This window comes from Pyrus communis, chromosome 9 (assembly GCF_041283825.1).
Source record: "Pyrus communis isolate YQ-2024b chromosome 9, ASM4128382v1, whole genome shotgun sequence".
Classification (NCBI taxonomy): Eukaryota; Viridiplantae; Streptophyta; class Magnoliopsida; order Rosales; family Rosaceae; genus Pyrus; species Pyrus communis.
In genome coordinates, this window is record NC_142573.1 from 9,033,890 (window position 1) to 9,058,425 (window position 24,536).

Sequence of the window (24,536 nt, forward strand, 5' to 3'; positions counted from 1 at the left end):
TCACTTCCCAATTTAATTTTTTCCTGTAATATCTGATTCAAGAAAATTGTTAACGGTTAAAGGATTTTTGGGGTTTCGATGCTCACATTCGCACATTGTTAAAAAAACATTAAGGAGAAAAATATTTACCTACTATAACGAGTGAAATTCAAATTACATTTCACATTCCATATACTTTGGGCCTCTGCATTCCACAAATTGTTTCTGCCAACTGATTTCGTTTTGATTAACTAAATTCTGAGGCTAAGAAAAAGAAACGAGTGTGTGAAAGCAAAAAAAGAACGTGAAATCACTCGTCATTTACTAATTCTAATATTTCCTTTTTTTTAATTGAAAAGAAATTATTATCTTTCTACTAAATAAAAATTAAATTAACCAATAGTGTGCTAATTACAATACGCCGCTACGGCGCTTTTCTGCTGACAAGCAACCTAAAAACGACCCTAAAAGGCTTTCTAGTCCTCGACCAACAAGCCCATCTAATCTCACCGTCAATCGTAAACCCTCAAATCTCACCCTCTCCACAGCCGGTCGATTCCTTCGGCAATCAACCCACACGGACGGCCTGAATTAAAAACCAAGCGACCGTCACAACAAAAACGTAACAGCCCGTACATTTAGCATCCTCGCTGACGTTACCAGTTCTCCTCCTCAATCAGTCCACCAAGAAAAGAAAAAAACGGGGTGTCGCAAATAAAAGCCAAACGATAGAGAGAGAAGATTTTGTAATGTCGTTTTGGGAGATTTAGAGAGAGAGAGAGAGAGAGAGAGAGAGAGAGAACGAGAGGAGTGAGAGACTGTGAGGGTTTTGGTTTTCTGTTTGGCTGATCGGAAAATCTCTAGCCGCAAAGAAAGTTTTTCCTGGGAAATTTTTTTCTCCGATTATATTTTTTAGGAGAGAGAGGGATGGGGAGCGAGACGAAGAATGGAGTGGCGGCAGCGGCGGCGCAGTTTCCGCCGATGACGAAGAAGATTATACAGAGCCTGAAGGAGATTGTTAACTGTCCGGAGCCTGAGATCTACTCGGTACTTAAAGAGTGCAATATGGACCCGAACGACGCCGTTCAGCGCCTGCTCTCTTTAGGTTTTTATGCTGCGCCACCACCTTTTTATTTCTCAGTCCTATTTATTTATTATAAATCAAATTTGGATGTTTTAGGTTTGAGGAAAGAATGAAAAATGTAGGCTTTATTTAGTAATTTTTTGTTTGGATGCCAAGAAACCGTAGGAGGAGATAAACCAAATTTAAAGTTATGAACGTTGTGAAATTTTGGGTTTATTGCCGGGAAAATTAAAAGTTTGATTTTTTGTTTCCGGCAAAATTTAGAAGATTTGATTTTTCCGGAGCAAATTGGTTGCATAGGGTTGACTAACCTTGCTTGTTTTGATTTTTAACCAAATTTTTAAACAAATTTATAATGGCATTGTTAGACGTTTCGGTTTACTTCTTTCTTCATCCAAGCAATGCATTAGGATGATCTAATTTGTATTGTACTACTCACTGGCTGATGGCTAAGAGTGCTGATATGTAGACCCTAACGGTTGTTTCGATTTTTTTAGTATAGAGATGATAGAAGATAACAATTTTTATTTCAAAGACAGAAATTTATTATGCATTGCATTTTCGATGGCAATTTAAAGAAATTATAGGCAGTTGCTTATTCAATATTGATTTAGTAAGGTGGCCATAGCTATCCGCATTATACACACACATACACACACACACACACACACACACACACACACACACACACACAGATATATATATATATATATATATGCTAATATGATTTTTATATAAGATGTCTTATTTTCTGTTTCTCTTTAGTGTTTTGCATTTAAGTTTTGTTTAATCGATGGAATTTTCTTCCGCTATCTAATAATCTCTTTGAGTCATCTTTGATTTAGTATTCTCCAAATGTGTAGATACTTTTCACGAAGTCAAGAGCAAACGTGAAAGAAGGAAAGAGGTTCCCTTGCTAAAATGCGCTCCCTTTTTTCGGTGGTTACATCATTTATTTATTTTTGTACTTTATATTTTATCTTGTTATGTCGTGGTATTTTAAAAATCCCAGATAAAGGAGACACAAGACTCCAAGCCACGAGTTCACAGTGCAGGTTCAAATCGTTGTGCTAAAGGTAGTAATGAGCATACTGGTGGATGGTGTGGATCAACTCAAACTGGTTCCAATGGTATGCTGATCTCATTGTGTAAAATCACTATCTAGTACTTGTATGAGTAGCATTGCGGTGCATTTTAGTATCGCATGTTTTTAATTGTGAACTGCTTGTTTTCCCTTTGTTAGAGCCCGGTAAAGCTGCTTATAAGGGACAGAATGGGTTTGTTTCACCTCATACTTCAGCTTCTCACTTTACAGGAGGAGCCACAAGCCAGCAACCTTCATCTCAGCGGTAAGTTTAAACTGAAGTTCTAGTGTCCTCTATTTCTTATATGAAATTAGCTGCGGGGGTGACATCATGCATGAGCCGTACATTTTCTCGAGCAATTTTGCATTTGTTGATTCAGGATAGTTTACTTCCATAACAATGCATGTACGAGGGATGGGTATCAGAATCTTAGTAAGTAAAGCAAAGGTGGAGAAATGCGAAAGGATAGGAGAGGGGGAGGGGAAGGGGAAGGGACAGAGTGGGGCTGTTTTTTTCCCTCGAGTTGTTTAGTTCAGTGGTTTGAACAGGGCAGGTTTCCTTGTTTTCTTTTATTGTTTTATTAATATCATAATACCCTTCTATTATTAAAGTAACTGATGAAAGAACTAGAATCAGAAACAGTTTTAAGATTAGTCAGATCTTCTTATGTACTTTTTATTACTCAATACTCATGCAAGTCATCGTTCAATATCTGCTGCAGCGAATATTTTAGTACTTCAATAAGGCCAGGTGATGCAGTCTGTGTATCTCTACAACCTTCTACGGGAAATCAATCTACTTCCGGAACCAGCTCAGGGAATCTTTCAATGGCCGACATTGTTAAGATGGGTAGACCACCTAGCATGGGCTCACGTATTTCATCTGATACATCTTTGCATCAGGATGCATTTTCTACAAATTCATGTAATAGCCACATTGAATCTTCCCAAACAGAGATGCACCAATATATGCACTTTCATAATCCTCATGTGTCAGAGATGATGCATAAAACTGGTGATAGTGCTGGACAGAACGGATTCCATGATGAATGGCCTGTGATTGAGCAGCCAACAGCTGCAAATAGGTCATCAGCTTTAAATGCAAATCAATCTAAGTTTTATATCAATGAATCCAATGTGCCAAGGGATTACCAGTCACATAAGGTCCAACTATCAGAGGGGAATATTAGTAGTGAAAGTCTTAGTTCCGACTGCATTGCTTTTGCTTCCAGTAGACAGAAGATGGTGGATGGTTCTGGTGGAAAATCGTATTATGTTGATGATTTGTCTTCCAATTCTAGTTCCGACGAATCTCATAGGTCTGCATATGAGAATGGAAAAGGTAATTATTTTTGTGTTATATAGGTATTTGGGATGATTGTTTACTCAATTACACATACGATATAAGAGATCATTGCTAATGACATTCATGCTAGAATCTATATCAATCCAGATCATTGTATTGTAATAGATAACATATAAAAACATCATGGTTGTTATTGTGTTGGTTACATCCATGGTTGTTTGAATTGTTAGATCTATCGTCTTTGGCTGAATGAAACACGTCTCTACATTTCTGTTTCTCATTTTTGTCATTATAACCTTCTTTGGCTGCTTTTATAATTTCATGTTTTGTTCTTTTCTATGTTCTGAAAGTTTTATGACTGGTATAAGCTTAAGTTTATCTGTTACTTTTATTTGTTGACGTACTACTACTTGTTTTTTTTTGCATGGTAAAAATTGCTCCTAGTACTTTGTCCTTTAACCTTCACTAAAATTGGTAATAATAGAGGAAGTTACTTGAGAAGAGTCTAAATGTGCTTGAGTAGCCAATTGACTTTTTTTTGGCAAAATACTTTGTTTCATTTTGAAGTCCTGATACTTTTTATGTATCTAAACTCTGTTTCGGACTAGATTTGTGGAGTTGTTGATGTTATCTTCCCCCCTAGTCCTCAACCTAAAATGTGGTATTTGAAACTGAAAACAGTGGTGCTTAGGTTTGGATTTTGTTTATGAAACTGAAATGTCTTTGATGAAGGGTTTGTGATTGTTCTGGCGGTGAAAGGTTGCAAATTTACCTCCATGTCATATGGCTAAATGTTTGAAAGAAAGTAGTTTTGACTCTGAAATCTTATTATTGTTGCCATCAGGGAAGAAGTTTATGCTACCCTTTCTTATTGTCGTTCTTGTTCATTACTTTTGTGTATTTCCAGGAACTGTTATTGGTTCAAATGCGCCATATCCAAATCATTCTGCCTCTAATGATGTTGGTGTGGCATCAGCTACTATGAGAATGCAACAACTGAACTTAAGAAAGGAGGAAGATCAAGATAATTGTGCAGTAGTCCTTCCAAATAATTTGCAAGAATTGGCTGCCGATTGTTCGCATTTGAGTTTTGGCACCTTTAGACCGTCTCAAAGTTCTGCATTATCCAGCAAGCCATCTAATTCCTTGAAAAATGACTTGGGAGGATCTTCTGCAGGAGAAGCAGGAGTTGATGTTTTCTCAGCCGGGCGCTTGGATACAAGGCATGCGTTTTTCACTTAGTTCAAATCTATCATATGGTTGTAATGTCTCTTAAATTTTTGGATTTTTTTTCCTGTTCAGAAATTCAGGGTACAATCACGACGAACTTCTTGGATACATGTATAATACTGGGAGAGCAACCATAGGTGCTAAAAATTATGATTTTCCAGTACCTTCACAGCCAGATCTGATAAAACAGGATATCCTTGAAGCAACGCGTGGACATAGAGACAGCTCTACCTCATCACTACGTAATTTTAATTCTGAGAACATTGAAAGAGCAACTTCTGGATTGCCTTTTGCAAAGGCAGATCCTGAATTCAGAAATATTCCTCTTCAAAACAATATGGTAAGAGTTATATTTCTTAACTTTCTGCATTCTTTTATGCCCAACTTATAAGGAGGATTTGTTTGCTGCTGAATTATGGAAAGTGTTCATTTTTTGACTGAATTTTATGAGTAGTTACTTTTATACATTATTTCCAAATGTTGATGATTCTAATTGGTTTAGTTTTTAACCAAGACTTGTTTCTATGCTATGGAATGTTGATCTGTATACAACATTAATGATTTTCTGTTCATGGAGTTGGCTTAAAGAATTTATAACACTTTTCATGGTACCATGGTTTTCTGAGCATTTTGATGCGTTACACTGTACACATTAAGAAAAATCATGTTGGAAAATATGCACATCTACTGTCTGTTGGTGGAGCAATCCCTACTTGTAACTGCTCTGCTAATTTGCCTACTCCTTAGATGGAATTTCTAGTTGAATCTGAGTATGTTTTCAAGAAAGAGCATTTCTGGTGTTATAGCTAATCCCTGACAGATTTGTTCTCTATCCATCATCATTATCTATTATCCGATATCTCTTTTGGCTTCTTCATTGGTGTTTGCCAGTCTTGTCTAATTTTTATTTTCTTTCAGGGTTTTGAACATTGTGATTATGCATGTGGCCTGATTTCCTTGTATTCTTGTTGTTCTCTCTCACTCTCACTCTCTCCCCCTCTTGAAAAAAAATTCTGCAGGCATATTCAGATTCTATACGAAGTGATCTATTGGAGTCATTCCAACAGTTTTTGGTGAAGCCTTCTGTGCCTTCAATGTACAACAGTGTAGTTTCATCCGTAAAGAACCCAACTAGTTCCATGTCCGAGGTAAGTGATGGGTGACCCCACATTGTTCAGTGCATTAAACCCCTCTTGAATTTGATGCCCACATGCAACTTATTATTATTTTTATGGAATAAATGAAATACGGCGGTGTTTGCTGATATCTGTGACATTAAACCATACAGGCTCTGAGACCAGGCACCGTACCGTTATCTGAGGTGTCTTCTGTTCTTCCTCAACGCCATGCAGCCCGTTCATATGCTCAACCTACCCATTCTTACGAACAGTTAGCAAACATTATTGGGTACCCTTCCATGCCTCAGGCTCAGAACTACTCGCCTATGCCATCAAATTTGCAGCAAGAATATCTAGGTAGTAGTGCATTCCATCAGTCAGGGGCTAGCATGGAATACAACTTCCCTCAGTATAGAAGTGGAGCCTCAGTAAGCAGATTGCCTACGTCTGCTGCTGCTGCTGTTGCTGGTCATGGAAGTTTTGGGGCCTCTAATAACAATCACGGGAGTTTCTTGCATAATGCATCTGCTACTCCTGGCAGCATAGCTGACTATGATGATGTTTTCCGCCCTCAGTATAAGGATGGAAACCATTTAACCGCTCTTTATCAGGTAGAGATTGAAACGTAGAAGTAGTTAGGCGCAATTTGTGTTTGTGCATCTTATTACTTGTAATGTGCTTCAGAGCAGTAGTTCAGCATGACTTCTGATTTGATATTCACTGTTTCGGATACTGATTTCTGATGATTGGCCGTCATTTCTCCACTTTAAAGTTTCTGTTTTCTGTGGATTCCAGAGTTCAAGAACATTGCCTTCCGTTCCAGACAGTGCATTTAACAACTTACTTGGGCAGAATCAACAGCATGCAGGATATCGACAAGGGCAGGCTGGACAGCTGCCCTCCCAGTTGCAGAGTTATCGAGGACACCCAGATTTCTATCATTCCCAAGTGGACGTAACACAAGAACTTCAGCGGCAACGCCTCAATGATTTAGGCTTAGGAGGTTTCCAAGACCTGTCACCTCAGCAGTTGCACCAGATTTGGCAGGGGACCTACTAATAGAAAGTTTTTCCCTCTCTTTTTTTTCTTTCTATTTTTGTTTTCTGCAATGGGGCTTGTAGTGAGTTTGGAGTTGCCAAATTAGGGTGTCACTTTAGTTCAGAATCTACGGCGGTTCTGTCTGGCTGTCCAATTGTACATACTCTAAATGGAGAAGTTATCGTTTTTTGCCTTGTGCCTCGACGATGTATCTTACGAAACTGTTGTGGCATGAATTCTACATTCAATGCGATGACCTGCAATTTTTGTTTCTACTACTGCAGAAAGCTTAAAAGCTCGACGGAATTCTCGCTTTACCTGTTTTCTCCGGTGGATATCTTATGAAAAGATCGAGTTGGTAGATTTGTGCTTAAATATAATACATCTAAGTGTTGGAAAAGTCAGTTGGGAGGTAGGCAGTGAGAGTGATATTACCGTTGTGATATAGTTTAGTGATTAATTTTGTGGTTGGTGTCACTTAATCTTCTCCTAATTCTGGATCATTCTTTCTGGTTTGCTTCACAAAACTATTGGTAGAAATGTTGCTATTTAATCACACGTTCTGAACACATCTTATGGTGAATCTCTTGTGACTGCAAAGACTGCGTGCTTGAACGGGTTCGCTAATGGCAGGAGGTGCAGATCTGGCGGCTCCTTCCGTTGTGTTGAAAACTGTAATTGATCGGAGACAAGATGCCGATAAAAGCAAGAGTCACCACAGGCCTGGGATTGATGCAATGCTTATGGCACCCAAGTTGCCCAAGGAAGTGGCACCGGTTCCTGAGGGGGAGACTCTTCGCCGGCCACGTGGGAGGCCAGCAGGTTCGAAGAACAAGCCGAAGCCGCCCATCATAGTCACCCGTGACAGCGCTAATGCGCTTCGTGCTCATGCAATGGAGGTAAGTTCTGGCTGTGATGTGAGTGAGAGTTTAACCAACTTTGCAAGGAGGAAGCAGAGAGGCATTTGCATACTGAGTGGAAGTGGCTGTGTGACCAATGTCACGCTGCGACAACCAGCTTCATCTGGCGCTATTGTGACCCTCCATGGCCGGTTTGAAATCCTCTCATTGCTCGGGTCAATCCTGCCCCCGCCAGCCCCTCCAGGGATCACAGGGCTAACCATATATCTCGCAGGGGCTCAGGGGCAGGTTATGGGAGGGGGTGTGGTCGGTGCGCTCATTGCTTCGGGCCCTGTGGTGATCATGGCTGCCTCGTTCATGAACGTCACTTTTGATCGCCTGCCACTGGATGAAGAGGAAGTTGCGGCGGCTTTGCAAAATCAGCAGCACCAAAACAGCCGCCACCACCACCTGGACATCTCGGATTTATATGGACTTCCTCAGAACCTGATCACTAATGGTAATGTCCCTCCTGAGGTGTACTCCTGGGCATCCGGCCGAACCATGTCAAAAACTTAGAGTTGCAAGAAATCAAAATCTGTATTAGTAAGTGGTGATTAATATTCTGGAGATGTGTCATCTCTCCAGTAGCATTAAGCTTTATCGAAATAGTTTCGATTCCTTTATTACTGCTTGTTTTTCTTTTCATGTAACCTACTTTTAAGTATATAAATCATGTAACCATTGCAAGAGCAGCTATAAAATACAGTTGATCTACTTCACTTCTGTTCTATGCCTTTACTTTGTGCACAAATTCGGTATCTGAAAATCGCGCACGCTGATTCCGCCAATGATAGTTTGAAGTTAAAGTATCGTAACCTACCCCATTTCCGGAATCATAAACCCCAACTCATCCAACAGAGAATAGATCTCTGGGGCTTTGTGATGTAGCCTTCCACCGGCTATAAACTCATGAACCTCTCCGTCCACTTCGATCAAACTACACCCCGGTTCTTTCTCTATCTTCTGTTCCTTCATTGATAGCCTCTCCTTCGTCGCTTCCTGAAACTGACTAGAGGCAGCATAGACATTTGACATAAGAACATAACTGCAGCTGTCGTTTGGGTCCAATTCGATCACATGCTTTGCTGCTCGTTTTGCCATCTCAATGTTACTGTGCTTCCTACAACACGAGAGCAATGACCCCCAAATAATGGCATCTGCTTTTACCGGCATGTTATCTATAAGCTCTTCTGCTTCTTCAAGAAGTCCTGCCCTGCCTAACACATCAACCATGCAACTATAGTGCTTTATCGAAGGTTCAATCTTATAACTTCGTGTCATTTTCGAGAGATAATCCCTTGCTTTCTCCACCTTCCCCGAATGATTACACGCTGTTAGGACCCCAAGAAAACTGACACCATCCGGTATAAAATTTGAAGTTTCAAGCCTTGAGAACAGCTCAATTGCTTCCTCCTCGCAACCATTAACGGCCAAGCCCATGATCATGGTGTTCCAACAGGACAACACTTTATTTGGGGCAGCCTCGAAAACACGAAGAGCCTTTTCGATGCTTCCACATTTGCAGTACATGTTTATAATCGCCGTGACAACAATTCCATTCATTTCAATCCCATTTTTCTTTATGTATTCATGAATCCACTCCCCTTGTCCAATTGCTCCCAACTGAGCAGAAGCATTCAACAAGCTCACCATTGTAAACTCACTAGGCCTAATCCTCTCCTTCTGCATTTCACCAAAAAGTTCCAATGCCTCTGCATACTTCCCATTCCTAACAAATCCGCTAGTCATTGAATTCCAAGAAACCGAATTCCTCGAAGGCATCTTATCAAACAGCCTCTTGGATTCACTCACTTCACCACATTTGGAAAGGCCCATGATCATAGAATTCCATGCAACACTGTCACATTCCAAGTCCTCATCAAACAGTTTTCTTGCTTCTCTCAGAAACCCACAATTTGCATACATGTGTATAATCGTGTTTCGCGTAAATTCATCGCCTTCGAGACCCAATTTTATAACTCTTCCATGAAGCTGAGCTCCGTCTTCGGCAAGGCCAACTTGAGAATAAGCCTTGAAAACTGAAGGGTAAGTCAATCTCTGTGGCTCAATTTCTGAAGCTACCAGCATTTCAATGAAAAGAGAGATTGCAGTTTTCGGGTTTTGGCTTTCGGAGAAGCCTCTGATGATGGTATTCCAAATGAAGGGGTTTGGCTTTTTTATGTGTCGGAAAACCATGTAGGCATAGTTGATGTCTCCGGCTCGGCAGGCAGAGAAGGCCAGGACCCGGCTGGCGACGACCGTGTCCTTGGTTAGGCCAGTTTTGAGGAGGTGCGCGTGGATCTTTTGGAGGTCTTTCATGGAGGTGCATTGATTTTCTAGCATGGAGAGGTGTGGATTTTCTGAGATGAATTTGGATATGGAGGTAGAAGAAGTGAAGGAGCAACAGCATGGTGTCATATTTCTTGTGGCTCTTGTCTTCCGTTTTTTGAGCTGCATCTAATCCTCTTGTGGTAGTATAATGTGCAAAGAGTAAAATTTGTAAGAAATGCTAGTTGAACATTGAGGGCTTGGTACTTGTGGTCGTAGCCCAAATTTCTTCCATGGACTTGATGGTACACTATAGTTATGGGCCAATCTTCTTTCTTTTTTGTTTGCTAGGGTTGGTCGATCGGCCATTCACAGCAGCGTATGATGTACATTTCGAAACTACTCGTATCATAATGCTTATATATTGTCATATCGTGGGTTCAAGCCATTGATTTGTTCAAGCATTTCTCACATCAGAAACCTTATGAAGTTAAATTTATTTGTATTGAATGATTTCAGTACTAACTTTACCAAAGCTTTTTGTACAAAGAAAACCCACAATTATTGGACGACAAGTGGTTAAATTAAGAGCGATATTGATGTTGATTAGTAATATTGAGCCATTGAACCATCTCTGAAGCATCGACTTAAGTTGATTTTTGACAAAATATTTAATCTAAAATTACAGTATGACAACATAAACATTTATCTGGATTTTTAAGTCTAGCAAAAAAAGATTATTACTCTCTTACTAAACTCATCTGCCACCCACGATGGTTTCCTTCTAGTTTGTTTATGGCAAAGTAAACAGAAAACGTCCCTTGCAAGTGTGGCTTTTGCTTAACATGACCCAGCACTACGGTAAAGCTTGACCTTTGTGCAAGGTATTAGGATCATTGTCAAAGATTTAGGCACACAAATACAAGATTTGTCGGTAAACATACTTATCATAGGCTGCTTATAGCATGATTAAAGACTAATAAGATCTTAGCCTCCAGTAATTTTATACTTAATAGTCTCAATCAAAGACATTCTCACCACTCATCTACAAATGGGGATTATGGTAGTAACAATCTTTATTTGGAACCAAAGCATAAAGCAAAAACTTTGGATTAATAAATTAATCCACATAGGTATATTTCGAATCCAATTGGTCAAAAGTGCAAGCCATAGGATAGGATTTTAGACCGTCCACTTTAAGGACTTATTTCACCAATCCAGCTCACTTTGTTCATACATGGTGCCCCACATAAAGATCCATAATACACACACACGCATATATTTTGTAACTGAAACGGCAAATAAGGGCTAATTAGATCATTATTTAAGCTAACATTTTCTCTACACTATTTAGAAGAACAAAGGTTTTTATTTTTGTGAGTTTGATGATGTATTTACATGAGTCCAACGAATTTTAATCGTGTGTTTTAGTATATAAATAAATAGCATATATTGTATCCGATCAATCGTAAAATTATACGTGTGAAATTTTATGCTATCTTCAAGATGTTTTTCCAGTAGCAACACAAACCAAAAAGCTTAAAAAAAAAAAAAAAAAAAAACGTGATTGACACTTTTGGTAATTTGGGTACATCCATACTAGATAGTTATATCTTTTAATTTGATCGATACTGAGGAATGAATCGGATGCTTATCCACTTAAGGTACAAGTTTCTTGTTAATCTTATTATTATTATTTTTTAATTTCAAGAGTTTATTTTCATAGTTGAATATGTAATACTACCCTCTCTCTCCTACTGTAAACAAGTTATATTAACTTAGAAGACATATTCTACAACACCACACTTGCAAAGCTGCAATGTTGGTTGGTTGGTTGATGGTTACTCAGATAAAATGTTGTCAAACTTCAAAAAGAAGAGGCAGAGAAAAAGGAGAAAGGCAAAATGCACACATAACCACCATCATTACAATCATCACTTAACAGCCACAAACCCAAAACTAAATTCCAAACAATTCCTCTCACCTCTTTTCCTTTTTCCTCAACCTTCTTCTCTGCCCTACCTTTTGCCTCCTTTTTCCACCCCTCCCTCCCTCCCTCCCCCGCTTCCACCTCCCTACACCTACACCTCTCTCTTATACATATATATGCGTGTGAGTGTGAAAATATTTTTCAAGTGTATAACAATTGAGACAAAGGGTACAAAGACCTTCTTTTCAACAACATCGTTGATGCTTCTCTAGTTTAAGTATTATTTGCTCCTCTTTCTTTCTTTCTTTCTTTCAACCAACCAAACAAAGTAGAACTAGATTAGATCAGAAGAAGCCGAAGAAGAACAAGTCATCAAAGTGAAGAAGAAGAAGAAGAAGAAGAAGAAGAAGGAGAAGTAAGCGGAAGAAGAACAAGTCATCAAAGAGAAGAAGAAGAAGAAGTACAAGAAAGTAGAAGTAAGCAAAGGCACCAAATGGGTGGAAGGTTTATTTATCCTGTAACTCTAATCTCCTGCTTGTTACTCCTATTGGGTATTTTCTTCTGTTCAGGTGACTTCCTTTGTCTTGATGTGAACTTTGAGTTGCATCCTATACAATTTTATATTTGGTTTTTCTTATTTATGATTTGTTATGGCAGCATCTATCATTCTGTTTTGTTAATTAATATATTTGGTAATAATACCATTTGCTTCTTTTTCTTTTTTTCTTTGTTTCTTTCTGCCTTTGACAAGTGAATTTTTATGCTTTCCCTCTTCCCCATCCACTTTCGGCTCGCTAATCATCCATGTCTGCATTCGAATATCTTTTTCTGGGTCAGAGTTTGGATTGAGAGATATGAAATTTTTATGAATATATGTAATGTCCTAGCTCAGAATTGTGTCATTTCAAATGTGGCTCTTGTTCTTTGTTCATAATTTGTTGCTTTACAAATAATGCTGCTTATCAATTGTACTCTGTTTATCATTTTTCTTTCTTTAAGTTAGACATTTTCTTTTGTGGATGAAAAAGTTCCATTAATTTTTCACCCTTCTAGATATAGTTTTTTTTCATGATGCTATCTCCTTTTTCTTTTGTTTGTTTCCTCAGTCAAAGTAGGGGTCAGAGTACTATCTATTTTCAAATTTTCATGATGGCTAAGATCAATTTAAATTTTCCCTCTTATAGCTTTTACTTTGCATTTATTTTAAATTTCTTGGGGTGCTTGGATAGGATAACACATGTAATTTAAGGTATGCACGAAGGTCATTGTGATTAATTTTGTATTTTGGGAGGATTATAAGAGATTAGATATAAAGGAAACTTCTTTCTATTGATCCTACTAATTTGTGAGGATGGTAAGAAAAAAGTTTTTTTTTTTTTTTTTACGAGTAATCCACCTTCTATCTTTAAATTGGACAAAATTTATTCTTTTTTTTTTTTTCCCCAACATACCTTGAATATGATGAATTATCTAATCCAATCATAGTCTCCAAACCTGTCCCAGTGGAAAGAGATGTCATCTCACTCAGATAAACATTTTGTTACCTTTTTACTTCTTCAGTTCCTTCGAGCATTTGGGATGTGCTATCCATACATCCTATTTTACTTTTCACACACCCTTTGATAATTTATGTCCGTTGATTTTCTTCAATTCATCTGATCCGACAGTTAAAAATTAAAAAGGTGTGTGAGAAGTAAAATGGGATGTGTGGATATCACCCCTCTTACATGATTACATTTTGAAAACAGCAGTCTTTCATCTTGGTAAGACCCCAATTGGGTAACACCCTATACTGCAGTAAAGTCACTGAACTTTTCAGTTTTTACCATCTTCTTTAAAGTCCAAACAGAAAACTTTATTATTTACCCCTATTTCCAAATTTAAGCATCAATTGTTCAACTAGTTGTGATGGCTTGTGAAACTATTGGTTTATAGGGTTTTGATTTTATTTTGGAACCTGGAACCACAACCCAATTCAGATTTGGCACCGTTCTTTCAATGCTCATAAAGTGCAGAATACAAAAAATGTAAGGCTTACTTTAGTTTTGATTTTTCTAGTACAGGTTTGAATGTGACAAAAAAGGAAAAGAACATTGGACACGTCAAAGAAAAAGACCAAGAAAATAAAGGGCTGAAATTCCCTGAAACCCTAATTTCCACCACCCAGAGAGACATCACTACTCCAATAACAACAGTTCCTACTATAACTCCCACAAATCCCGCTTCATCAACACCAATTGTGAACCCTAATTCCAATCCAGCTGATTCAACTGTCCCTGTCACATCCTCCCCTAGCATGACCCCATTTACTACAACAACAACACCATCATCACCAGCATCCACTGGTTCAAGTTGGTGTGTTGCTAGCCAAAGTGCATCACAAATGGCATTGCAAGTTGCTTTGGACTATGCTTGTGGCCATGGTGGCACTGATTGCTCAGAAATTCAGCCGGGACGAAGCTGTTACAACCCAAATAGTGTCCGGGATCATGCTTCTTACGCATTCAATAACTATTATCAGAAGAATCCAGTTCCAAATTGTTGCAACTTTGGTGGAACTGCTATGATCACTAGCACTGACCCAAGTAAGTCACCATTTTATACTACCGTTTGTAAACTCTATGTCATACTGCAAAGGACTTATAGCTCAAGTTTTTAAAACCATCTATCCTTGCACCCGAGATCCTGTTTTCAATTAAAAAGATTTGTCACGCTTTTCTTCTTTCCTTCTAAATGATCTCTGGTTTTGCTACAATGTTCTCAGGTACAGGGTCTTGTCAATATCCGTCTACTAGGTAATTTACTCTCTCATGTTTTCGTACCTCCTTTTTCATTTAGAAAGACAAAAATTAATATTTGTATATTCATATTGCGTCTGCAGCACAAGTTCATCAGTCTTGAACACAACAAATACTAGTGGCTCAACTGTGTTTGGTGCGGTCCCTTCAGGCCCTACCACCTCAGCAGCAACAGTAGATGCAAACACACACAGCCTGCAAAATATTTTGTTCATCATGGCATGTTTGATGCTGTTTTTGCGGCCTAATTTTAAGTTGAGATGAATCTTGTAATAGATATGCCATTCTTACTGAGGAAAGAGAACTAGGTAGAGAGAAAGAGAGCATATGTGATGGATTGTCACGCCTCGGACCTCGGGTCTCGGGTCCAGAGCGTCTCATGAATTCTTGTAGGGCTACAGCCATAAGGGTTTTTGTTTAGTTTGAGAGCAGCAACATATAAACATAATGAAACAATCTTGTACCATTTGTAATTAAAAAAAATTAATGAAAATAGTTTGAAAACTTTGAATTTTAATTATAATGACAAAATAAACGGTAAAGTAAATAGTATCAAGATTAACTTTTTAGTATAAAAATATGATTTTTCGTTAAAGTAAACAGTACCACGAACTTTTTGTTAAAACTCCCTTGTAATTAAGGGGAATAGAAATTTTGATTGGACCTTGGATGATGGTATAGTTAACGGCCTTCGCTGGTTTGGGCTTTGATCTAGAGTCTACACCAGTAACCACCTTCAATAAACTCCTCAAACCATTTTTCATTTTGCAACATAAATTTTGGGGCGTGGTCATAGACTCATAAATCTTGTACTTCCTATTGTGCTATCATTATATTGACAAATTAAAAAAACACAATATTGATCAAAAAATTAAAACACAAAATTAACAAAAGATCAACAAATGCATTGATTATTACTATTTTCTAAAAAATATTCATCCATGCACTTGAGGTCCTGTATTCTCATTCTCCCTCGCCCAATATCGCTCGAGTCAAAAACAAAAATCCGTAATACCAAATAATCTTCATATCCTTCATTGATTTTCCATCAAATACAAAAATAGGTTAGGTACATACGTAGTTCTTTTCTTTGCCCACTTTTAATATAATTGTATGTGGAGCACATGGGATTGGGGGGACCCCTAAACATATACAAACCAATGTCCACTCATATTTGCTTCATCTCATTATTCTGTCTTGGTTCTTCGTTTCTTATCCATCAATCACTTTGATTCCTTTTTCCTTTCTTTTCTTACACTTTCTCTCTACAATGGAGGACCAACAATCCCTCTTCTAACCCCTTATCCATGGAAAACCAGTAAACCCTATTTTAGAAAACGACCATACTATTTATGCACCGAATAGTGGTATCCTCGTTCGTTTTCTCTCATCAGACTACTCGCAATCTATGCAAACCACGAAGCATCCAAAGGGTTTGACATAAGCATCGTAAACGATGCCAAAGACTCTGTCGCCTGTCGACGCTTCAACCTCCTCTACATCTCCAACGACAAAGCCACCCGCATTATCCTCGACGTTAGCAAGTTTGTCGAACACATTTTTTACTCTGACGACGATCATCATCATCATCCTAAGAAGCACGTAAACCAAGTCGTTTTGAAGCTTTCTAGCATGAGCTCGACTTCCTCTAACATTGGTGAACAACTTTATATGGCACAAGTACACCAATATTGGAGTCATTGTCCACTTCTCACCCAACAAAGAAGTTGGCCTTTTTTTCCTTCAAATAAGGCCTTCAATCATGGAACATGCCAAACATGCATTGGACTTGGTCTTACGTGGCAAGATGCGTGTCTGGATATGGAACGGCGAGGCCTGCGCTCCACCAGAGTTTATAGACGGCATGGTGGAGTACACAAGGATGGTGGCTGGACGCTCATTTGGTCACATGAAAAGTTAAGGCACAGTCACTGGCACCAAACAGCCGGAGTGTGATAAATTCTGGTGGAAGGGCAAAGACCCTGAAGTGGTGGTGCAATGTCATCCAACGGTTAAACGGGGTTGTGAAGGACAAGTGGCACGATCGGATGGTGGCTGATGCATTAGGCATGCATTGCAATATTTTTGTGGATCATATAGATTATCTAATTACAGCTTTTGAGAGTCGGTGGATTTAAATTTCAGTGGGTGTTTTGTTTTCTGTTCTTCTTGGTGTTATATATAATGGAATCCGTATCCTTGGTGGATCCTCTTTGTGAGAATCCCAGAGATCCGTAAATCATATCCGTTTATCGTATATTGTATGATCAAAAATTAATTTAAATATTTTTATTTACAATTAAATACAAACAGTACCTAACAAAAACTAACTGCACGATGTACGATAAATAGATACGATTTACGAATTCCTAGGATCCTCACCAAAATGATCCGAAGAAGATCCTGTTGAATATATAGTGTAGCATGATTTATAATTGAGTTGTCACATTATTATTGATCCATGCATGATGCAAACGGCCGCAGGTCTGGTGTCTCTAAATTTTGTGTCTCTTTAGTGTATCTTTTCTAATTACTTGGCACGTGTCTTCCAACTTACTAAAAGGTTAACACTATTAACTTCATTATTTTGTATCGGAAATTAAAACCAAAAACCCAGAAATACCAAGGTAGAGTAAACGCCAAATTCTTCAATTTTACCGATAGCCATCGAATCACCCAAATCCACGACCTACCCACATTGCCGACGACAACTCCGTATATTCATAAACGCCAACCAAGTCTCCTCTATCTTTCTCTCTCCCCCAGGATTTCATATGGATTCAACCATCAAATGAGGAGGATGTGTTGGTTTGGATTTTGCATTATAATGATAGTGAGAGGGACTGGAGGAGGAGGATGTTGGATTCTAATGAGGGACTTGGTGGTGGCCTTGTTGTGGGATGGATAGTCTGGTTTCTAATCAGGCCAGATGCTCACGGTCAAAGGATTTGAGTAGATGTTTCCCCGACGAATCTGCCGACGATGGTTGAAATTCAGTCGATTTGTGTGCCCAGAGAGACTGGAGGGGGATGATGTTTTCTCGGCCATGAAACTGGAGGGGAATGATGTTTTTCAGGCCGTGAAACTGGAAGAAGGGGATGTTTTCCCTGCGGGGTTGCGGTGGGTGTGCCTAGAGGATTTTTGGAAATTCTCCTTTTAATGAAAGAAATAATAAAGTTAACAATGTTAAGTTGAAAGACACGTGTAAAACAATTAGAGAAGAGACATTGAGGAGACACAAAATTTAGAGACACCAGAACTGCGACCGATGCAAACAGACATAACATTAGTGGATTGAATCACGTGGACACCTTTGTTTCCATCTCTCCTAATGTATGGGCAATTGCTTGTCCATAATTTGGTTTGGCCAGTTGGGACCTAATTGGATAAACAATTTTTCTCTCTTTGTACATAAAGATTAATGTTTTATAATTAGAATGGCTAGTTATATTGTCACGCCCCAATCTCGACATACATCCAGAATTGACACGTGACGTCACAAAAAATCTGTATCTATCATACCCCACCTCCGGGATATGGGCAAAGCACAACTCAATAATCAAATCGCATAGTAATTTTTCGTATGCTTTATGGATGCATCTAACCTCCCCGTTAGACTGCCTATGTACCCTAAACAGGGATCAAGCCATTTGTAGTTCGTCATGCACAATAATTGACATATAACACAGTCTGATTAAGTCGAAAGGCATAACATTTCTCAATCAATCAATAGAACTTGACAAGCATGAAATTACTAGACTCAGGGTTACATAACAAACCCACCTGAAAATCATGATTTCCCCTTCATCAATATTTAGGTCATTATGTCGCAACATGATACCACAATTCACAACATATATCATTTCAAAGAACCAACAATGTACAATACCATTCTCTAGCCACATTTATCAACAAGTCTAATCATAACAATAACAATGATATCCAACATAACAATCCCACATGACGATTAACATTTCCACTTCATCCATCACATAAATCATCACGTTCCCCACATAAAATCGTATTTCAAAGCATGTAACATATTTAAGAATTAACAAAGTACATATTATTCTCTAGAAGTATTAATCAACTAAAATACTCATAATAACCACACTCATATCCAACGTCATTCCACAATCCTGTCAATTAATCAATTCATGAATCTAAGATGCACGATCTTAGCATTTAATTATGTTAATCAAACAGTGCGATAACATAACATTTCACGAATTAACCAAGAAACTCTATAAAATTCCCCACTTGGATTATGAGTAATAAACATGGTAATTCTAATTTATTTTCACAATATCTATTGTGGTAATTCCCATCTACTCGAATTTAGGATTCTAAGATCACCTTACAGAATGAACAAGAGTAAGGATTCCGGACCACTCAACGGAATTCAACAACATCGGGTTCCGGACCACTCAATGGAACCAAAATATCAAGCGGTTTCTCATAATCTACCCAGACCTGTTATATGTAAAGTCAATGCCAATATTATGGAATTGGTGCACTGGAAAATCTGCCACTCAGATAAGCTGAGAGGCTCGGGTGAGTGACAATAAAATAAGCATGTGATACAATAATAAAACCAGCCATCAATCGCAAGTTATAAACCTTGAATATAAATCATTCATAAGAAATCAATACTAAACTTTTGAAAACACTGAATGAGTCAACTAGACATCCAACGGTTCATCTGAAACAAATCACAATATCTCACAACCATAATCTCATATAACACAATGAAAAGTATGGCTAGAGGGATGCAGTTTGACCGAAGACTACGTAAGTAATCAAACAGGAAGTGGCCCCCCAAAGCGGATTAACCAAGCAGAGCCACCCGCAAGAAAGTAACCCAACATGCCGTGACCCCCCGATGCGGATTAACTAAGCAGTGTCACTCCTACAGCTGTTAGGAAATGATCACCCAATGCGGATTAACCAAGCATGATCACTCCTAAGCATACATGGTCATAAGGATCGCCTAAGGCGGATTAACCAAGCACGATCCATGCATATAGTATGGTCCCCCAATACGGATTAACCAAGCAGGACCACTAGTGACCCCCCAATGCGGATTAACCAAGCAGGGTCCTAGTCCACTACTAGCCCTCACCTTTCATCAAATCAAGCCAATCATACAAAACAAACCATATTTCCAATATGCACGTCAAATCCCACTTCATAAACTACCTCGATGGCTAAATATAAAAATTAACAATTTAGGAAACATAATTATAATACCATTTCATATTCATATATATTAAAATCACTCACATTTCATCATATCATACCATCTATGCAAATCAACCACCTTTCAAATATGCACGTCAAATCACATATCACGATCATCATCAGTACACAAGCCAAATCATGTTTAATAAACATAGGTCTATGACTAAATATATATATATATATATATATATATATATATATATATATATAGGTCTATGACTAAATATATGTTTAATAATCACATTTCAATAGAATCACATTATAAAACCAAGTTAAATTCATAGATGATACCAATATAAGAAATCAAGGTAATAAACGTATCACATATGTTCAAGTCATTCTCTAACCAATGTAGGCCCACTAGACTTCACTTAAGTCTCCCATAGTACTGATTTTATTATTTAGAACGTATCGAGACATGTTGACCACCATTCAACTCTCGGTCAACGATAGGGTCCACACTCTACGTAATTCGATCTTGAAGATCCACACATCGGATTTATGATCCATAACCACCCAAGGTCCACATTATGCATCTAGAATAACATACTAAAATTTTCTTATGATCCAACGGTCGGATTGTCGTCAATCACACAAGCAAGTGGCGGTCCAAATTGATCACCACACCAAACAATTGAATCTTCGGAAACCAAGCTAGACATAGGTTCACAGGGTCACTAGAAGGTATTTGAAACCTAGACAACACTCATGAACGATCCCACGCACCGCCACACGCGGTGGTAGTCAAGATGAAGGGTTTAGAAACCCCGAATTTTCAACATTAACTAGATGAGCTCAAATTTACGTGGTAGCTAGAGCTCAACAAGGGAAACATTTTTCATAACTAGGCCGACAATAAATTCTAACCGAAAACCGTCCAAATTCACCGGAGAAAACCGGATTTCTAGGGTTCTAAACACCCAACTCTAAAATAAATACGAAAGCACAAACTAAGCATACAAACTTGAAGATTATGAAGAGTAGATGAAGTTTCATACCTCACTCGAAGGAAAGGGTTGCCGGAATCACCGGAAAAATGATAAAACCGCCGGAAAACTCGTGGACTTTGCAACCTCAAACTGCAAACATGGAAAATAAATTGGGAAATCTAACATCACAGAGATATAGGGTTCGTCAAGAGCTTTACATGGACATCAAGATCACCCAAAACGGAGCTCGAATGAAGAAGATACAAGCGGGTCAAGTATTGTGGGTTTATGGGTCCAATTCTCCCCTAAAACGGGTTAACAGTAGCTTTTCCTCCCATTTTTCAGAAACCTCCCCCTGGAGGTTTCACTCCAATTATAGCATTTTGGTAAAATTACCAAAATGCCACCAATTTCAAACGACTCTAACTTCTTCGTTCTGATTCAGAAATAAGATCCGTTTACACCTACACGCTTATGGAAACGAACTCTACCTAACCAATTCAAGAGTTGACCGAAAAGGTCAAGAAAATTAGAAATGACTAAAGTACCCCTCACTTCGTTTTTCTCAAATTTGGAGAAATAAAGAACTAGTTCAAATCAAATCTTCGAAATACGTCAAGAATAAAATCAAATAATAATTTTGGGGACAGGATATCACATCCTCCCCACCTTGTAAAAATTTCGCCCCTGAAATTTCCATAAGCCCAACTACAAGGAACTACCACACCACTATTTGAACTCATATTGACAACCACGTCATCAACATCGGATAAGGATCTCACCCTTCTCATCGACACTAAGAACTTAACCAACTTCACTTTCGATACTTCAAGAATCCAAAAATACGAATCCAAGAAGTATCCCCCCACTAACGCTTTTGTCAATCAAATCCAACACGGAGATTTCAAGACAACCACTTCACCACGAAACTAAACTTCTACCTTAACGACTAACTCACTAAGGAAACTTTAGCCACCAGATTCAAAAGAACACAACGTTCTTGGACAGAACACTTAGAATAAGAAAACAATGAAACTGATACGAATTGAATCACCACAACCAATGTAAATGATTCGAACGAACGGTCAACATAGCTACCCAATTCATATCCCATAGGCTAGACGTACTAGTCTCTCCCTCCAAGGTTCACAAATCTAAGGAAACTCTAAATTTGACACCACTGATACTACAGGGCAAGCATCAGCGTCCGCTGAAAATTCAAAGGTCCGGGGACCAATGCTCTGATACCATAAAAGTTGTCACGCCCCAATCCCGACATATATCCAGAATTGACACGTGACGTCACCAAAAATCCGTATCTATCATACCCCACCTCCGGGATATGGGCAAAGCACAACTTAATAATCGAATCGCATAGTAATTTTTCGTATGCTTTATGGCTGCATCTAACCTCCCCGTTAGACTGCCTACGTACCCTAAACAGGGATCAAGCCATTCGTAGTTTGTCATGCACAATAATTGACATATAACACAGTCCGATTAAGTCGAAAGGCATAACATTTCTCAATCAATCAATAGAACTTGACAAGCATGAAATTACTAGACTCAGGGTTACATAACAAACCCACCTGAAAATCGTGATTTCCCCTCCATCAATATATAGGTCATTATGTCACAACATGATACCGCAATTCACAACATATATCACTTCAAAGAACCAACAATGTACAATACCATTCTCTAGCCACATTTATCAACAAGTCTAATCATAACAATAACAATGATATCCAACATAATAATCCCACATGACGATTAACATTTCCACTTCATCCATCACATAATCATCACGTTTCCACATAAAATCGCATTTCATAGCGTGTAACATATTTAAGAATTAACAAAGTACATATTATTCTCTAGAAATATTAATCAACTAAAATACTCATAATAACCACACTCATATCCAACGTCATTCCACAATCCTGTCAATTAATCAATTCATGAATCTAAGATGTACAATCTTAGCATTTAATTACGTTAATCAAACAATGCGATAACATAAAATTTCACGAATTAGCCAAGAAACTCTATAAAATTCCCCACTTGGATTATGAGTAATAAACATGGTAATTCTAATTTATTTTCACAATATCTATTGTGGTAATTCCCATCTACTCGAATTTAGGATTCTAAGATCACCTTATGGAATGAACAAGAGCAAGGATTTCGGACCACTCAACGGAACCAAAATATCAAGTGGTTTCTCATAATCTGCCCAGACCTGTCATATGTAAAGTCAATGCCAACATTATGGAATTGATGCACCGGCAAATCATGCACTCAGATAAGCTGAGAAACTCGGGTGAGTGATAATAAAATAAGCATGTGATACAATAATAAAACCAGCCATCAATCACAATTTATAAACCTTGAATATAAATCATTCATAAGAAACCAATACCAAACTTTTGAAAACTCTAAAGGAGTCAACTAGACATCTAACGGTTCATCTGAAACAAATCACAATATCTCACAACCATAATCTTATACAACACAATGAAAAGTATGGCTAGAGGGATGCAGTTCGACCGAAGCCTACGTAAGTAACCAAACAGGAAGTGGCCCCCCAAAGCAGATTAACCAAGCAGAGCCACCCCCAAGAAAGTAACCCAGCAGGCCGTGACCCCCCAATGTGGATTAACCAAGCAGAGTCACTCCTACAGCTGTTAGGAAGTGATCACCCAATGTGGATTAACCAAGCATGATTACTCCTAAGCATACATGGCCATAAGGATCACCTAACGCGGATTAACCAAACACGATCCATGCATATAGTATGGTCCCCCAATGCGGATTAACCAAGCAGGGTCCTAGTCCACTACTAGCCCTCACCTTTCATCAAATCAAGCCAATCATACAAAACAAACCATATTTCCAATATGCACGTCATCACTCCAACTTCAAACGACTCTAACTTCTCTGTTTTGACTCGAAAATAAGATCCGTTTACACCTACGCGCTCATGGAATCGAACTCTACCTAACCAATTCAAGAGTTGACCGAAAAGGTCGAGAAAATTGAAAATGACTAAAGTACCCCTCATTTTGTTTTTCTCAAATTTGGAGAAATAAAGAACTAGTTCCAATCAAATCTTCGAAATACGTCAAGAATAAAATAAAATAATAATTTTGAGGACGGGATATCACATATATATTTAGGGGAGTTTTCTTATTGAAATGACTTCCCATACTATTTTTTACTTGTATACCTCTTTATTTTTCACTTGAGGGGCGACCAACCTATTTTGGGTTGTTTGGGTCCGTTGGTTTTTGGGTTCATCTTTTGTATCTTTCCTGGGCATTGGCCCGAGATATTGCTTTGACGTTCTTTGACCAGTCCAACTACGACTTTCATATCACTATTTATTATTTCGCTCGTCATTTTCTAATTGACTATTATTTATCAAATTCATTTGGTGCCCTTCCCATATTCTAGAGTTTAACATGATATTTTCAGTAATGCTATTCTTACCACATTAATATACCACATTATGTGACATCTGATGTGGCTGTCCACATCATCTAAATCAATCATAATTGAATTTAAATTAAAAACCATTTAATAAACCAATAACAAAAAAAAATGAAATTAAATGATGATTGTGGCAT

The 24,536-nt window shown here is 38.2% G+C and overlaps 3 protein-coding genes and 1 pseudogene across 5 annotated transcripts; 3 read left to right on the forward strand and 1 right to left on the reverse strand.

Annotated features, from left to right (window-relative positions):
* The first annotated feature begins 421 nt into the window (after nucleotides 1-421).
* LOC137739927 (uncharacterized) lies at nucleotides 422-7,114 on the forward strand. The gene is made up of 10 exons (XM_068479680.2): nucleotides 422-1,084; nucleotides 1,927-1,970; nucleotides 2,076-2,193; nucleotides 2,307-2,412; nucleotides 2,870-3,489; nucleotides 4,361-4,676; nucleotides 4,756-5,023; nucleotides 5,703-5,831; nucleotides 5,972-6,412; nucleotides 6,597-7,114. Exons 1-10 carry the CDS (start codon nucleotides 907-909, stop codon nucleotides 6,858-6,860), a joined length of 2,484 nt encoding a protein of 827 aa, XP_068335781.2. The 5' UTR covers nucleotides 422-906; the 3' UTR covers nucleotides 6,861-7,114.
* A 302-nt stretch (nucleotides 7,115-7,416) lies between these two features.
* On the reverse strand, nucleotides 7,417-10,257 carry LOC137739928 (pentatricopeptide repeat-containing protein At2g42920, chloroplastic). The gene has a single exon (XM_068479681.2). It carries the CDS (start codon nucleotides 10,196-10,198, stop codon nucleotides 8,558-8,560), a length of 1,641 nt encoding a protein of 546 aa, XP_068335782.2. The 5' UTR covers nucleotides 10,199-10,257; the 3' UTR covers nucleotides 7,417-8,557.
* LOC137739929 (AT-hook motif nuclear-localized protein 16 pseudogene) lies at nucleotides 7,466-8,455 on the forward strand (annotated as a pseudogene). The gene has a single exon (XR_015966309.1). The product of XR_015966309.1 is annotated as an AT-hook motif nuclear-localized protein 16 pseudogene (transcript).
* A 1,706-nt stretch (nucleotides 10,258-11,963) lies between the features above and the next one.
* On the forward strand, nucleotides 11,964-15,254 carry LOC137741174 (uncharacterized). 2 transcript variants are annotated; one of them, XM_088699473.1, is made up of 4 exons: nucleotides 11,964-12,443; nucleotides 13,998-14,524; nucleotides 14,704-14,734; nucleotides 14,821-15,254. In XM_088699473.1, the coding sequence occupies exons 1-4, from the start codon at nucleotides 12,433-12,435 to the stop codon at nucleotides 14,999-15,001; spliced, it is 750 nt and encodes a 249-aa protein (XP_088555599.1). In that variant the 5' UTR covers nucleotides 11,964-12,432; the 3' UTR covers nucleotides 15,002-15,254. The 2 variants fall into 2 exon arrangements, with proteins under 2 accessions (XP_088555599.1, XP_068337084.2); XM_068480983.2 differs by having other exon boundaries at nucleotides 11,980-12,508; nucleotides 14,003-14,524.
* The last annotated feature ends 9,282 nt before the right edge of the window (nucleotides 15,255-24,536 follow it).

Bases quoted from the DNA above. Each gene is read 5' to 3' on its own strand.
- LOC137739927 (XM_068479680.2), top strand. From the start codon at position 907: ATGGGGAGCGAGACGAAGAATGGAGTGGCGGCAGCGGCGGCGCAGTTT. The intron at 5,024-5,702 runs GTAAGAGTTATA...AAAATTCTGCAG, and splicing joins TTCCTCTTCAAAACAATATG to GCATATTCAGATTCTATACG. The intron at 6,413-6,596 runs GTAGAGATTGAA...TGTGGATTCCAG, and splicing joins ATTTAACCGCTCTTTATCAG to AGTTCAAGAACATTGCCTTC.
- LOC137739928 (XM_068479681.2), bottom strand. From the start codon at position 10,198: ATGCAGCTCAAAAAACGGAAGACAAGAGCCACAAGAAATATGACACCA.
- LOC137741174 (XM_068480983.2), top strand. From the start codon at position 12,433: ATGGGTGGAAGGTTTATTTATCCTGTAACTCTAATCTCCTGCTTGTTA. The intron at 14,525-14,703 runs GTAAGTCACCAT...CAATGTTCTCAG, and splicing joins GATCACTAGCACTGACCCAA to GTACAGGGTCTTGTCAATAT. The intron at 14,735-14,820 runs GTAATTTACTCT...TTGCGTCTGCAG, and splicing joins TGTCAATATCCGTCTACTAG to CACAAGTTCATCAGTCTTGA.